General features: G+C 31.3%; 1 protein-coding gene and 1 long non-coding RNA gene across 3 annotated transcripts in view; both read left to right on the forward strand.

Moving 5' to 3' along the window:
- The window catches only part of LOC141449216 (probable 3',5'-cyclic phosphodiesterase pde-5), a 157,436-nt gene that overhangs the window by 19,219 nt on the left and 120,613 nt on the right, over positions 1-17,604 (forward strand). The window contains exon 1 of one of the 2 annotated variants that reach the window (XM_074118422.1): positions 7,277-7,433. The exons of the other annotated variant lie outside the window; for it this stretch is intronic. Within the exon in view, the coding sequence (XP_073974523.1) occupies positions 7,421-7,433 (13 nt within the window). The 5' untranslated portion in view covers positions 7,277-7,420. Of the gene's footprint in view, positions 1-7,276; positions 7,434-17,604 lie in introns of those variants that run through there. 2 annotated transcript variants of the gene reach the window in all.
- LOC141449231 (uncharacterized) lies at positions 7,447-12,069 on the forward strand. Its single transcript, XR_012455398.1, has 3 exons — positions 7,447-7,986; positions 10,474-10,559; positions 11,356-12,069. It is a non-coding gene; the product is annotated as an uncharacterized lncRNA (long non-coding RNA).

Genomic DNA, 17,604 nt, shown 5'->3' on the forward strand with positions numbered 1-17,604 from the left:
AGTAGGCTTATCGGTCGATAGGAAGAAGGTAGTTGAGTCACTCAATAGAACCTTGGTTAGAAAACTGGCGTATAAAAATTAACCCAACTAAATCTAAATACATAGTCTTCACACTCAAACGTCAAACTCCGCCACCTGTCTTCTTACATCACACACCTATCCCACCAGCCGACCATGTGCGGTACCTTGGAATGTACCTAGACAAGAGACTTACCTGGAACCCCCATACGAGACTTAAACGTACCGAACTAAACAAACGATACAAACTTCTAGCCAGGCTACTCGACAAACGCTCAAAACTCTCACTACAGAACAAACGACGACTCTATACAGCCCTTCTCACACCAATATGGACTTACGGACTCGAACTTTACGGTACAGCTAAAAAATCCAACCTCAATAGACTACAAACACTGCAATCCAAAATTCTCCACCGCATACTAGACGCTCCATTCTATGTAAGCAACCACACTATACATACAGATCTCCAAATTCCACTTATCTCCGAACTTGCCAAAATTCGATACAAAAATTTTCACCAAAAACTCTCACTGCATCCCAACCCTTTAGCTGCAAACCTGTCTACAACTACGCTACCCTCCAATCCTCGAAGACGGCTGAGGCGCCGTTGGCCCCGTGACCAACTGGGTGACTAACGGCGGCCATCAATGGATGACCGTCATTCACGTATGCCACGCTATTGACATACTTTCATCGCATTTACCTATTGTACCTGTAGGTACAGGTGTAAATTTCATTAAAAGGATAATAAAAAAAAAACTAAGCTTATTTGTTTTTGCTATTTTTAAAGAGCACTTTAATTTTAATAATGCTATTGAACCGAACCTTCTTAAATGATTTCGCGGTTGAAATTCATAGAAGAGATACACTGTATAGGCATCAATCATTTACTGGAAGATTTTAAAGTGGAGCCAAGCATTACAAAACAAAACTAACATCTTTCATTTTGGATGGAGAGTATGATGTTCTATTTGCTTTTACTCTTGTTTTTCATTTCGGTGATCACAGCTGCTTTTCAAAGAAATTTGTTTTTATTTTTATACATGGAGAAAATACCTCATGATTTTGTTTATTCTCTTAAAAGTTTTTCGAAATATATTTTCATTATAAGGACTATCCTTTCATTTCGTACTTATATTCCTAATTGCTAGAACAGTAATTGTTCGGAAACTTGTAAGGATTAATGTTCTCTTAAGTATCAATACAGAACGATGAACTTACTCTACAACCTAGATTGTGTTTTCCGAAAACTCTAATGATTTGATTTAAATTTAACTTGTCTAAACCTTCACTAAAAAGAAAAAATATGGCTTTCGGCCTTGGTCATCTTCATGGTTTACGCTTATTAACAATTAAAATATTTGTTTACATTGTTACATCTAAGGTGGGCGTGTCTTCTGTCCTGACTGCCAAGGTTTATATATAAAAAAAAAATCATGACTAAAATGGGCAATATTCCCTCTTCCTATTTGATTAATAAAATCAACCACCAAAAAACGAAGAACAATACTAAACTATCGATCTTTAACAAAAACTTACAGTTTAAAATGTTAAGTATAAGGGTTGATTAAACGCCAAAAGGTACACAAATCAGCAAGCACCCAACATTTCATTAATTCTTCATTAATATTTAAGTAATTTTACTGCATTAATTTTCATTAATATTTTTTAGAATTTATTAGATGTCACAGACCCTTATGCTGGCCATTTTCGTCTACAAAATATTTGTTCAAGTAGCACTGTAGATTGACTGTAATATCTAGTTATTTATAATAATCAAACTATTAAATACAGGTTAAAAAGAAAAACGTTATAAAAAATAAAAAAAAATTATGAGGCTAAAAAATTCAAAACTTTTTTTTATAAAAAAAAATGTAATATGTAATATAAAGTAAATAAGATATGTATATTTTTAGGACAGCTAATTATTCCAGTATTTTACTATAAGTAAAATTAGGGGGACTAAATTAAATTACAATTGAGAAATCAATAATTGTTGTTGAATAATCTACTTGTTATTAACTGTGTGTTATTTGTGCTCACGAATATTTCGGTAAGACGAATTCAAGACAGTAGCCTACTCTAACTTTGTCTTTTTCTACTTTAACATGCATGTACATATGTGTGATTTATCATAATTATAACAAAAAAATATAAATGAAGTGGCCAGCATAAGGGTCTGTGACATCTAATAAATTCTAAAAAATATTAATGAAAATTAATGCAGTAAAATTACTTAAATATTAATGAAGAATTAATGAAATGTTGGGTGCTTGCTGATTTGTGTACCTTTTGGCGTTTAATCAACCCTTATACTTAACATTTTAAACTGTAAGTTTTTGTTAAAGAGATTTTTGTACCTTTTGGATAGATTTTCCTTTTTGTCTATTTTACAAAGTTACATATCTGCTTTACAGAATTTTTTAAATTTGGAATAAGCAATTCTATCATTATAACCTGATAAGATGGTAAGTCGGAACCGTAACTACCACTAGAGAGATCTTTTTAAAGAATGATTATCGTTAAGGTCCCCCAAACCATCCTCAGTAACAACTTTTTTTGAAAAAGCGTTTTGAATAAAATAGGAAGGTATTTGTGCGTAAATAGCAAAATTAAACTGCGATTTCATTACTTCCTTTTAAGAGGAGTAAGAAAAATAAACTGCGATTGCAGTACTTCTAGGCAAAGAGGCAAAGATTTTTTAATCGAACGACAATTCATTGATTTAAATCGGTTCACTCATTGATAATTTAAACGATTGCAGTACTTCCTCTTAGTAGGTGCAAGAGCATCAGCAATGTAGAGGAGCTTTAACCACTTATTCGAGCTGAATTTTATCAAAATCGGACTAAGCGTTATAGAAATATTGGTAATAATAGTTTTAGAAAGGGCCTTATTTGGGTGGGGCAAACTCCCCTCCTTATGAGACACGGCGTCGAGACCTTTATAGTGCAAATCTGTACAAAATTTCGATTCGAATGACATTTCATTCATGAAAATCGGTTCACGTGTCGATAATTTGAAACGATTCCTATACTTCCCCTTAACAAGTGTAAGAGCTGATTGCCGCTTTAATGTTACGTAGGGGAGCCCTAACCCTATCATCCTACCAAATTTTATCAAAATCGGGCTAAGATTTACAGAGTAATTAGTAATAATAATTTTGGAGGGGGCCTTACATAAAGGAGGCTAACTCCTCTCCCATTGGATGTGCAGCGTCGAGACCCCCAAAAGGCACATCTACATAAAATTCCGAATCGAATGACACCTCATTCATGAAAATCGGTTCACGCGTTTAGGCGCTACGTTGTTTACAAAAAAGGTAACAAGAAGAAGAAGAACAACAACAACAACAACAACAAGAACAAGAACAAGAACATTTTTTGAAAAAGCCGTTTTTGCTCATTTTCAGCAACTTTTTTCTCGAAACCTATTAGATCTGGGTGGTTGCAAAAAAATTACAGCTATAAAGGAGGGTTTGCCCTATATTTTAAAGAAAATTTGGGAATTTTATCTTTTATAGAAAAAGAGAAAAAAATTGTCAAAGTTGGGTGTTTTTCAACGTTACGCTTTTTCGTGCAGTTTTTGACGATCAACCCTTATACAACTGTCCTACCGGACAGTTTTAATTAAATAATTTTTGCTTTGGAGAATCAATACTTTTTGTTTTAACTCTAAACTCTTTCAGAAGATAGTTAGGATTGCTAGTGATCTGATGGTTTTCAATTTAGTTGTATTATTGAGTTAGCTGCGTTTACACTAAAGTTCAAATTGTCTATTGTCTATTGTCTAAAATAGCGTGTAGATTTTTTTTTTCTATTTCTAACCGGCTTTGTGCTGGATGGAATAACCAACAGAAGGCTGGAGAGGCGGATTTTTGGAGAATTCCAGCTGATTTCTCACTCGAAGCTACAACTAAAACCTTTTTTTCATAAATTCATGCTACCGTCTTCTTATGATGAGATTGATAGATAAAGATGTTTATTATCTTAAAATCATACGATATATGTACATTTTTTTTTTTTACCAATTTAACTTAATACATCAGAGCAATTGTATGTAATACCGTCTGCCGAGTTTGCCTTTCTTACAATAAATACGTGACCGACAAAATAGTAGTTAATCTAAAGTAATTCTAAACTAAAGAAAAATTAAAAGTAAATCTAACTTACTAATACTAATACAGGATCTAACTAAAATAAGATAACCTCTTTTGATTTTGATTTGTAATTAAAATTAAATTCTTGTATTAAATCCTTTTTATAACGTGCGTCAAGTTGGTATGGCCACCACCGAAATTTTCAACGAATTTTTGCACATCGTTTGTGCCGGCGATTTACCAAGTTTCATAACGCATGGCCAGTCTCACGTACTTCGTCATTTAAAAAATCTAATCATTCTTGTATATTTAAATATGCTTTATTTAAATGCCGGCTTCGAAACTCCAACAACCCGAAGCAACTTCCTAAGAAATGGAAAATGTCTTCTGATTTATAAACTCAAGATTCAACCCGGGGTAAATAATTTAAATTTAATAAGCCCTCTCTTGTTTAAAACAAAATTGAAATTAAATTCATTGAATGGTTTTCTAAGTCTATTGTTTATATTCATGTTTTGATTAATGTAATATTAACTGGCTGCTTACTCAAATCACTTCACTTACTTTTCTCAATTTTCTCATTAAGCGAGGTATATCACTCTCTGAAGCATCAGATATGGATTGATTTTGGATTTTAAAAGTTCTCATCTAGAAATAAATATTTTTTTGAAGGTTAAATTGTTAATTAGCTTTTCAAGAAAAAGTAATCGAATAGTTTAATTTCAAACAAAAAGGTTTAGAATAGTAAAGAACTAAGATCATATATGATCGCTGTTAGTACCACAGATGATCGTTACAAACTAGCACTGAATGCCCTGCCGTGACGTTGTTAGCTTGGTAGATTGTTCTACTTCTTCCTGCTTACATTTTAGCCCTTGCGTCATTGATAATGTTGCGTCACTAACAGCACTCATGTACTCCGAAACAATTGAGATGTGACTCCATTTAATGCATAAGATGTGAACTACATCTTTAAAAGCACTAGATTGTTTTTTATTGTGCGACAGATCTTTAGGAATACAAATGATGCTTTCCCTTACTATCTCTAATTTTTTTAGATATGTACATTGACTAATTGGTATGCAAAACATTTAGGCCGTGTATTGGTTGAAACGTATCTAGATAAGGCTTTTTTAAATGCATCTATTGAATGTCTCTCAACTCTTACTGTACTGTATGCCTTGATTAATTAAGTAAACATGTGTAAATAAATTTATAATGTTTATTCAAGTCTACATTTTATTAAATTCATTTTTAATTATTTTGAACTGTACTACTTTTCCAAACTAATTGCCGAATTACCACCCAGCTGCGCTCTAGAAGAAACGATACTTTTCTACGTTCAAGTTTCGTTGACTGCATCTTCATGATTTAACTATGAGGGCTTGAGATGTTAACTTACATGAGCACATATTATTCGACATACATAAATATGTCGTTCCTAAATAGTCGGAATCAGATATATTTGTACATCAATTGTAGTAAAAACAAGGCTCAACATAGCCGAGAAGTTACAGCAACCCTGCGCGGCCTGCAAAGCATAGATGTATTGTGGTACTGAGTTAGATTCACAGTTTAGGCCTTGGATTTCATTTAATGAGATAATATGAGAAATTTAAGTAAAGTATGTCAACTAACCGACTCCAACTAAGACAAGCTGATCGATAGTAGGACATAGAACCCGTCTGAAACTATAGATATTTATTTACTTTACTGATGGCTTAATTGAGCTCTATTTCTACTAATATTTTCAATTTATATTAAAAGAATTGTTCTCATATTGTTCTAGTTTGTTTGTAATTTGTATTATTAATCCGCTATTATTAGCATCTTATTTATAAATACAAAATATTCGCACGTTTCTTTGGTTACGAAACCCGAGTTCAACATCCTTTTCAATTTTAATTTTTAGCGATCTTTTGGCAGAAATACATTTTAAAGGCAACCACTAATCTTCAAAATACATTCCCAAAAACAACAAAAAACATTTCTCCTGTTGCTCTTTTTTAAATATGAAATTGAATTTTTTAATTTTAATTAAAACTGTCCGGTAGGGCAGTTGTATAAGGGTTGACCATCAAAAACTGCATATTACCATAGTGTTGAGTCCACAGCGGTGTATCAGTATTATCTTAAGACAGTTTTGATACCCAATGGGAAATGATGTCTATATTCCATCAGGATAAGAGTGAACCAATTTTGCACTTGTCAGTACTCTTATCAATAAAAATTATATAACAACTTTTGTCTTGTCCATCTGGTTCTATTGGTTATTTTTTTGTAACAATTTATTTATTGAAAAATCTACATCTGCATCTGTTAAATATGATAAAAGCAAGTGCAAGAGTGGAGCACCTGTTCACTGAAGCCCACCTTGATAATTACCAGTTTTGGGAAATGAGAAATTCGAGGCGGTAGATAGATAATTAGAAGAAGGTATTTACAAGTAGAATTGAGGGAGATGAGTGTAATTAGTAGAATAATAGCGCTTGAAGTTGAATTGTGTAAGAAGAGAGAGTTCTAAATTCATAAATGCTCACAAGAAGCGTCGCTGCTTAAGGCGCTTTTCTCAATCAATAAACCGTTTTTTTTAAAAAAAAATCTGATACATCCCCTAGGAAAGCCAAGATAAAGGAGATGACTTGCTTACTAAAGCTTCTGTTACAGTTAAAGTCTGCTGTTACAATAATTGTCTTCTCTTACAATAAAAACTTGCTGAGCGACTTTATAAACAAATACCAAAAAAAGAATCAGAATTAAAGTAAAGATATTATTTTTAAAAAAACTTTGAATTAATAAACCAAGCAATGACTTATAAAAACGATCTTTTTCAGTATTGCCAATCCAACTGTTTTCAAATTTAAAATTTCTCTGATTGGTTAAGTAAACGTCTTCCTGCTGCTGTTAGAGAATCTAAATAAATCACTTCGTCCTTATAAAAAAAACTTAACTTATTAAATACATATATGGACAGAACATGATACTGCCATTAATGTCAATTCTTTTTTAAGTGATAATTTTTTTTTGTTTTTATTTATAATTGTTTTAATCAGCTGGTACATGGCGCCTTTTAACTCAGCCAAATTCTATAAATATATTTTTTAAATGAGGTGGACGTCTGCACAAGGTCTACGTTAGTTAGACGAAATTACTACAGTCTCTTCGGTCGTATCAAACTGATTTCCTCACTAAAAACTTGTTCTTCTTTTAGTGGTGTTTACAATTCTGTTTTTAGTAGTTTAAAGTGGAATATTTTTTTGTGAATAGTTGTCAGCAGTTAAACTTAAACTCCTTCCTTCGATGCCTTCATCTGGTAATGTTTTTTTTTCTAAATTGAGAGTTACTGCTTGTGTTATGTAGTATCTAATGGTTTCATAAAAACTTACGTACTACACTAGATCGTCAGCATTGTAAAATAGATCCTAACTCCTAAATTTCAGTTTTAACAACACAAAACTTTAATTTCTTTTAACTATTCAGAAATTCAATTTTAACTCTACAAGAAATAAGATGACAGTTTAAACTAAGCGAAGACGCATTTCTTCAAACTGCGGTCTTGAACATTAAACTTACTCAAAAACACTTGTTATCCGTACGACTTGGGTTATCGAGAGATTAATTGAGTTTATATTGATAATTATCGATTATAATCAATATACTGAGCCCGTCTTCCGATTGTTAACTTTACAAAACCAATCCGGCGCCTTCTTAGTAAGCTAATTTGTCTCAAGTTTCAATTCTATTTAAATCCCCCTTCTATGTAAATATGTATAATTAATTTCGCAAAAACTTAATAGAGGAAATTGCAAAGGAAAAACAGGCGTTAAATGCAAAGTGAAAGCATATACAATCTAGATAATTATCAGGTAGATGCAAAAATTAATATTTTTATTTTGAAGAAATTGAAAAGCTTTTCAGTACATATTTAAATTTTTTTTCATATTATTTAAAAAGGCACCACTACAATTTAATAGAATTTTTCAATATCTGATAATAGTTAAACCCAAAACTTATAGCTAAAGAAATTGTTGATTAATGTATATTTAGCATTGCGAGGTAGTCAAAGCTTAATGCTTTAATTTGTGCCAGTTTAATATTGATGACTGGTCGGCTTACCGGCCTAAAAGGAAGTCTATTTGACAGTTAAATGGTTGAAGATAGTCTTGTTTATTCAGTTAATTTGTTTGTTGATTAGGGATTTGTCTTTGATCTTTTTTTTTTTTTGGTCTTTCATTGGGTATTATAGAGGGAGTTGATTTGTGTAATTATTTGTGTTTAGACAAACTAATGCTCGTCACTCAGTCATTTTGGAGGCTTTTCGATAAGATCTCTCATACAAATCAATAATTTTTTTTTTTAAGGAGGAATCAGAGAGAATTGAAAGGATAGCAGTTCTACCAAAAAAACAAAGTGACCTGTATTATTATCAAAAAACCTTATTTTATTAGTTGAGTTTCTTTTATTTTTTTACATTGATTGCACAGCACTTGGACGTGTCGATCGGTCATCTGCGCATTATTTTTGTGTATCAGAATCTAATTAAATCTCAGAGTAGGACAATTTGAATTTTTCCATCATTCTTAATTTAGTTAAAATAATACACTTCTCTAATTTCTTAAATTTATGAATTAATTTAACATGTGAGCAGGTTTTTATTCCAGTAGAAAATGGTACATCACTTTTTACTTTATGTACTGAATTACGTATTTTTAAATAAAAAGTAACTGCCACAATTAAAATAAAATGATAAAATTAAAAATAAATTTAAAGAAGTGGCAATTGGCACTCTAAAAGAACAAATGATTTTCGAATATACAACAATCAGGTGCTGTAAATTATCGCCGAAACGGTCCGAGTTGAAGTATCTATTAAATTAATCAAATAAAGTAATAAACATAAAGAGAAATACGAGTGAACAAACAAATTATATAAGATTCTTTAATAACAAGAATATATAAATAAATAATTTGCTCAATCAAAAAACAATTTTTTTTTGTATGCAGAAAATTTTTGTAAAATATTAAAAGTTTTGATAGTGATTTTTTTTTTTCGCCAACTATAGCACTGCATTGTCGGGACGACGAGTAGTTTTGGCACGGCGCCTTCCTTTCGAACAAGGGACCAACTTATATATCTTGCTAATTTTACTAGTTGGCATCAACTTATAATTAATTTATATGTTTATTCCAATAGTCAATATTCCCTGATTGTGAATCCCCAAAATATAAGAACAGCATATTTTTTATTTGTTTAACTAGTAAAAGGTAAGGCAAGCGATCGTGCAGGTATGTTGCAATGTTGCGTTTTCTCGGGCTTTACTGATTTTGAGATCTTTATAGTTTGAAATAGTGTTTTTTTTTAGAAATAGTTGTGACTATAAATTATGCTTTGGGATGAAAAAATAAAAAACAGGAAATAACAGTAATTCGAAAGTCGCCGACATGGGGGCCTCTTAATAAACTTTTTGACACAATTTGCTATAGAAGTGTCACTTTACTGAATCGACTTTTCAATTTTTGGGTTATTTTCTTGAAGACGGTTTCAACGATTTTTTTAAAAATACTTTGTATGTCCATTTGATCTGTATTTGATTTGATTTTATTGATTTGATCTATATTTGATCTGTTGTTTCCTTTTCTTAACACATTGCCGACCGCACGAGTTGCAACTGAATATAGTTACTTGAATCTTCCAAATTACTCTCTGAATCGCTTGAAATTATTCTACGAGTAGATCTATTTCCTGGTTTGATAATGTCTCATCATGGATATCAAAATTGTCTTCTGAACATTCTGATGCAGTATCAAGATTAAATTCATTAAAAGCATCTTCAATTTCCTGGGACATTTTATTAAGGTCTTTTATTGTATTACAAAGATAAATTACAAAATAGATATGCGAGTTGTTATGCTCAATACAAAAATTGTAAGACTGGAATTGTAGATGACTATGCTATCAACTGTAATCCAATATGGCGTATATTTTTTTGAAAATTTCATGAACCGTTTATCACCATTATTTTTAGCAATATCTCTTTCTTTCTCATCTTCTAATTCTTTTACTCTCTATTATTTAAAAAATATAGTGATAATTTATGGCGATCAACGAAGAGAAGCGGGCATCAAAATATATAAGTACTTAATATACTTTAAACCATGTATTCAGTACTCCATTGCATTGCATTGTCAAATGGAGAGATTTCCCAGATCGGTCGTGCACTGACATTTTACAAAACGGAGAGATTTCCCCGAGTGGTCGGCTATGTGTTAAAATAAATGTTTTACTATTAATGAAAATATTTAATTAGAATAAATATTCACTAAAATAACTTGAGGTTTTCTATTCTGACTCAGCAATATCAACACCAACAGCTGGCAATCTTTCTTGTGGACCGAACTTGAACAGAGCTCTGACTTGAATTTTGTAAAACTATATATACGTATGTATAGAATACTTTGTGTTTTCTCTCTCGTTAGTTACTTTAACCCGTTGCCGCACACTTTTAATTTGATGGTCGTGCTCAGAAACACACTTTTTTTTTCTCAATTGTTTATGACTGCCAGACGGAATCAATTGTAAGTTGTATGTTTGGAAGTAAAAATTATCACATTTGGCCACGGTTTTTCCAAAAAACCTCTCGACGGCTATAACCGTCATTTGCTCATCTTGTCATTTTTCCTTTTCCAGAGCAAATGACGGCTATGACCGTGGTGACGACTATACAGCATTTGCTTTACTAATTCAATAATTAACAAGTGTATGCGTTAGTACGAAGTGTAAAATGTGCACGACGGCTATAGACGTCGTTTGCCTACATATCAACAAAGATCGGACGGCTATAGACGTCATTTGCGGCAACGGGTTAAAGTAGTTTTTAGTAGAGTAGGTAAAGACAAACGATATTAATACTCTTTGTGACGATTTATATAGAGTAAAGAAATTATCTCATTCAAATAGAAATATAATTTTCTTAAAAACAACAAAACCAAAAACAATGAGTACATTTCTCTTAATATATAAGGAGTACATACTTCTGAAATGTAAATGTAGCTATCTACTAGAAAAAGGTATTTCTAAATAGAGGGAAAACAATTAGGTTTGTTTTTTTTGCATTACTTTGAGAAAACACATTTTAAAACTCATTCATTTGTTATCTTCTAGTTATTTTTTCCATTACAATTATTTTAAATTTTATTCTTGATATGTTAAGAAAATAAATATGTACTGTTTTTTAGTCCTTGAAATGATATATTTCTGGAAACGCCGGCAAAGATATATAAATAAATGAAGAAAATGTCAATAGTGATTAGTTTGAAACAGCATCCAGTTCATTGGTGTTGGGAGTATTTTCGGCGTCTACTCAGACGTACTTTGTGACAGACCCTGCCAATCTGCGGAGTTTTTACTCTCGTTTGGAAGTGAAATGGGTGATAAATATCAATAAGAATTAAGGTTTTGTTTGGTTAGGATGACAAATTGGGTGAATCAAACAGGCTAGTAAATGAAAAATTTATCTTTTACGTCAGAAGGGATTAAATTTATAAAGTTTTATTTGGGCAGCTTTGTTTTTATTATTATTAATAATAATAAATTTATCAAATTGAATTAATTTTGGTTGGTTGGAGCTGATGAGTTGGATAAACTTCAGACATTTTTTACGTGATGATCTGCTCCTTTTTTAGTCTTATCATCAGGAAATGAGTGTTCTATCTAGCTCTCTAGGAAAATGTGTAATATCAGATCACCAAATCAAATTGTAGCTGTCACACTCGTTTTCGTTCATTGAATTAGTGTTTTCAATGAATGTGTTCAGTGAATTAGAAAACTTTTTTAACTACAGGATTCTGTAATAAGTTTATACAGAAGACACAACCACCTAAAATTGGTAATGATTACTGAACGGAGCAGTCAGAAGTGTTGATTGTTTATCAAATTACTCTTTTCTTTGTAGGCTAAGTTCTTTTTTTTCCAATAGAAAAAGAAGAAATCAATTTCAAATTCCCTCTTTTTTGAAAAGGTATTGAAAAGTACTGAAATATTTCAAAATCTATTGATCCAAATTAAGAAATAAAAGAAATTTGATTACTAAAGAAACAGTGGGGTTTATTATTTCTTTTTTTTATTTTTTACAATTCAGACTCAAATTGTAGTCTTCTAGGTTTGTAGAGTTGCACGTAAATTTTGTATTTTCGGAGTATTGTCTACAATAAACTCTAAATTATGACATTCTTTAGAAATTAGTTCTTAACTTTTTAGCTAAAAACTTTGTTAAAATCAAAAAGTAAATTTCCAATCTCTCATTAGTGAGAACGCTTTCACGTGCCACTGCCATGTTGCTCCCTCTATTGTGGATATTGTGGATGGATATCCCGAGTAACGTCATTAAATAGCTCACATTAACCAGTTTCAGATCTCTACCAAAGCTATTTAACTTGGCGGATCGCTACTTCTATTTACTTTGATCCTTAATTTCATTTTCCAAAGAAATTAAATTTCTATCCATAATTGGCTTTGATCATTAAATTTCCAATTAAACTTTTCTAAATAATGTTGAAAATTGGGATTCTACTTTCTCTTGCTCTTTGCTTGAGAAGTTACTGCAATATTATCGTAATAAAGCATAGAGAACCACTGAGTTCAGAAAAATTGTTTTTTTTTTTCAAATTAGTAAGTGTGTGCGTGATCAGCTTACAAAAAAGGAAAAATCGTGGAAGTTCATGCTTTATATTTGACTAGAGGCCACCAGATGATGTAACAATTAGGATTCGTCAAAATAGGACTATCTAAAAACATTTTACAAATTTATTCCTCTCTCAAAATTATTTATTTTGGAATATTTAAGTTAATAAAATAAGAAAAAATAATTTTACATATACATATACTACAATGGACATATTTATGTATACAATATATATATACGCTGAGATGCAATAGCTTGCCCATCATAGCTGCACTTGACATTAAGCAGTTTTCATACGAGTATATTTTGCCAAACTAAATATTTCATCTTGGTACTGAATAAAGATTTCCATCAACAAATAGACTAATATGACACCTTAATTCATTTCTCGATCGGAATAAACTTAGTGTTCAATCAACTAATCATTCAATATATATTTTTATTATTTTCTCAGTAACTTCCAGAAATGCTGAGATACCACAAGAAACCTTTGTGGTTTGGAAGATCCCTAGGTTCGAATCCCGAGTATGGCTACTTTTTATTTGTTAGAAAAAAATTATTTATTGTAAAGTATGAGCTTCCGCCCCCTGTCCACGACACCTAATTGGTAGTTGGACGTAAACTTTGTTGACTTTGATCTTTGTCAAATTCAAATTCTCTCTTTTTTGGAAAGGTATTGAAAAGTACTGAAATATGTCAAAATCTATTGATCTAAATAAAGAAATAAAAGAAATTTGATGACTAAAGAAATAGTGGAGTATAAATACATTTATATACTCGTATATATTTAATTTGGTTGAAAAAAGTTGAGTTTGCAGGAGAATGCTGTACTCGCCTGAAAAAATAGGCGATTACTTTACTTTTAAAAAACTGCAAGACAAGTTATTGGGTTTTGTAATTTGATTTCAAGATAACAATCTGCATAAACTTGGCTAACTTTGTGATCTGAAACAACAATAAAGTTTCTTTCTGAGGAGAATGTCCAGATGACTGGTATGACTGGAATGACTGGTAAAAAACAAAAACCGCTAAGTTATTGTTCAATCTCTATTGCCAGCATACACTATGCTGATATATGATTCGCAGATAAACTGGAGACAAACAACCTTTTCTGTATTACCATCTCATTTCAAAAAGGTAAACATAATCAGGTGAGGTTAGTAGAGCTTTTTGGCCCACCTTGATGTCCTGTTTGCTTTCTGGGATGAGTTTGAACAAGTTATCTATCATATAACTAGTAGCAGAAAGGATCTATAAACCTCTTGCTCCTGTTGGGTTTACGTGTATAATATGTTACGTATTTACATGATTTAGGAGTGTTTGGAAAATGCTGAGAAATACAATATTTTTTGCCAAATATCTTTGCACACATATTTTCATACCTAAAATATTCCCAATCTTAAAAATACTTGTAACAATCCTAAGACACGAAAGTGACATCTAACAGACAAATTGCTTTTCTCCTTTCTATTCAAATAGCTTGAGAAGCTTCTGCTAAATATTCAACTTTTAAGCTGATAATTATAATTAAATCATTTTCAAAACAGATAAAAATTTTCTGTGGCAAACATTTCGGCCAGCAAGAAAAGGCTGATGCCTATAGACTATCAAAAAATGTAAAAACAAGCCTTATAAGGCATTCACTATTTATTAGTATTCACATTTTACATTACTACAAATTTAGTTTGTCGAAGGTTTCAGATCTTCTTGCTGGTAAGCAAATCTTTCTCATTATTCTCCATTATTTTATTACAAAGTTTAGCCTGTTTTGTAAAATACGTTCTCCAACAATTTAATTTAAAACAGAAACAAAATCAGCTAATTTTAAAGAATGGAAGAGAAATTTTCTGGTAGCATGTATAGCTTATTGGTGAGTGGGGCATTTTAACTTTTCGAACCTGCCAGAATTACAGCGCTCTATCTACGTTTAGGGTCCTTCTATGAGCAGAGTATTCATCATAATCTCCTCTCTTTCAACTTACCACTCAGAATGAGGATGATACTTTTGAAATTTGTATACATATTTTCTCTAACTAGAACCATGGAAAACTTTTTACGCAAAATACTGAACACCATTAAAGGGCAACTAAGTAGGTTAAGTTAGCAAACATATTATATTAAAGGGTCCATTATTATAATATAGCATATTATATTAGGTTTAAAACTTATTAAAAGAGATTACTTAAATACAGGCTTTACTATTGTAATAACTAAAGTAACTTTCGTGTTTATGGTTAATTAAATAAACCATTGTTTTCAATTCAATTTAAGTAGGAAACATTTTTCCATGAGAAATAAAGAAATTAAGCAAAATTGCTCAATAAGAAAACTTATTAAGTCTAAAAAGTTACCTGACCTAAAGAACAAAACCATTACAAGAACATTTGTGGAATTGTAGCAATTATTTCTAAGTAATAAGAAGATTAAGTTTTAGAAAGAAGTTACAATATATTATCATTTGGATGTATCCTCAGTACTTAACTTTAATTAAAATGTACTCTCAAACACTACGTTTGAACTTACGTATAAGAATGGACGACTACTCGACTCAAGTCTGTTTTAATAGAATACTAGCCACGCGATAGGACTAGTATCATATGACTAAGAGAAATATTGCTAACATTTCAAACTGAATTTCATTGGCAGATAGTAATTGAAGGACCCGATTCTCTAACAAAGAAAAATCTATTCTTGGTGCTGAGAAACCAATATTATATTTCTAGTTTCCATTTGTTTTCCCACCCTAAATATGAAAAAGAAAGATTCGCACTTTCCAAGTGACTTTGTAAGAATGGGCGTCTCAATGTTGAACTTATCCTGTTAACCCCTTAACAAACTTAAAACAACAATATGACTATCTTCATCCTTTTGATTAATTTATAATTGTAGATGATCTACTATTTAGTATTTAACCATAAATAAAAAATAAATAAAAAGCATGTTTTAATTTAACTGGTTAAATTGTTGGAGTACGTATTTCAAAACAGGCAATAATGGTGAATAATGAGAAAGATTTGTTTACCTGCAAGAAGATCTGAAACCATTGACCAACTAAATTTGTAGAAATATCAGACGGAAATACTAATAAATAGTGAATACTTTATAAGACTTGATATATTTTACAGGCCCCGAGTATTTTCTTACTGGCTGAAATGTTTGCCAAAGTAAATTTTTACCTGTTTTAAAAATGATTTAACTTAGTGTTTTAATGATTAAAATCAGTTAAGCGCGGAATTTAATTAAAAAAACCCCTCACAGTGTGCGGAATTAAAATCAGACAATGACGTGTATACACGTCGAACGCAGGGCAAAACAACCAAAAGTTTACAACGTCGTAGTAGTCACTACAAGCACTTTTTCTGAAATCTCTGGGACTTGAGATTACAGAGCATTCTGTGCTCTTTCAAAATCTTGCACCGCTTCACGAATGTATTGCTCTAGTTAACTAGGGACGCAAGAGCTTTTACAAGGAAGAAAAGAGCTTTGAATTCTGTGCAAAAGTGAAATCATGCTCGTACTGAGGTCTGAACCTCTATCTAAGGTAAAAACGGCATTGCACAAGGGTTGAGAGCTTCTATTTGTGTGCGTAATTCCTAATCTTTAATGCGGAGACCAAACATGTACCAACCACTTATCATTTGGCTGGCTCCCTCCACCCCCTCCGTATAAAATACTTGGCTGTTCTAGTGGTAAGATAAAGGAAACATCCCACCAAATAATATTCTTATTGTATTTTATTAAAAGTTCGAGTTTTTATAGTTAATGGTAATTTTATATTTTTCACGAGTATACACGTCGAACGCGCTTAACTGGTTAATCACAATTATCAGCTCTTGTTTGCTAGTGGTGTATGGTCCCCTAGACCTTTACTTTTATAGTTGTCATTCTAATCATATCTATTAATACTTTTTAAAAATTGATATTTATTAAGTTAAATCGCTGACAAGAAAGTTCATTTAGGAGCAATATTAAAATTGGGAAAATTCTCTCTTTCTTCTTAATTAATGTCATTCTTGTAAATTTGTATCGGAAAAACGGTTTAGTTAAATTTATTACAATCTTCTTTCCATTCGTTAATTAATTTTATGATCAATCCCACTCTTGTATACATTCAGGCAGAGGAAGATCTAGTGTAATTGCTGGCTGGAAGAATTGCTGGCAATACAAACATGAAAGTACCGTTTCCATTATTTATATCTAAATAACGTTAAAACTAAATATGTATTTACATTTCCAAAATTATTTGATAATCAGCCATGTATAAAATACCAGCCTCTCACTCCACTTTGCGTTTATTCCTAAATAAGAGACACAGCTATCCTTAATAAAAGTAAGGTCATAACAGAGATAATTCTGATGGAATAAACTACACTTTAACGTTTAAATTTATTTTACCAACAGATGAAACTTATTTAGAATTTTATGTTTCATAGTGTGTGTGTGATAAAGCTTTCGGTGCCAGATGACAAGACAATTATTTGCAGTCCAAACATCTCTGTAGTTCTTCACTACACAGATTCTCTGGGTACGTGCTTCTAGATGATCTCATTTTACTTTTCAACAAAACGTTCCGGAAAATAATTTTTGTTAATTAATTTTATTCCATCCAAATTTAAAAGAAATGTCATTTATTTTTGCTTTGAAATCCCTACATTATAACCTACCTATATTGTTGCTTAATAAGTATGAATGTTAATAATTGTACTTAAGCTATGCACTTAATTCGGTTTGCATTTAGAATTTATTTTTCTACATAAATTTCACCTTCATCAGTTTTTGCAAATGTCTTTTTAGGTAATAAGAT

This window comes from Rhodnius prolixus, unplaced genomic scaffold, assembly GCF_049639745.1.
Source record: "Rhodnius prolixus isolate KJV_2025 unplaced genomic scaffold, Rpr scaffold_2, whole genome shotgun sequence".
Taxonomy (NCBI): Eukaryota; Metazoa; Arthropoda; class Insecta; order Hemiptera; family Reduviidae; genus Rhodnius; species Rhodnius prolixus.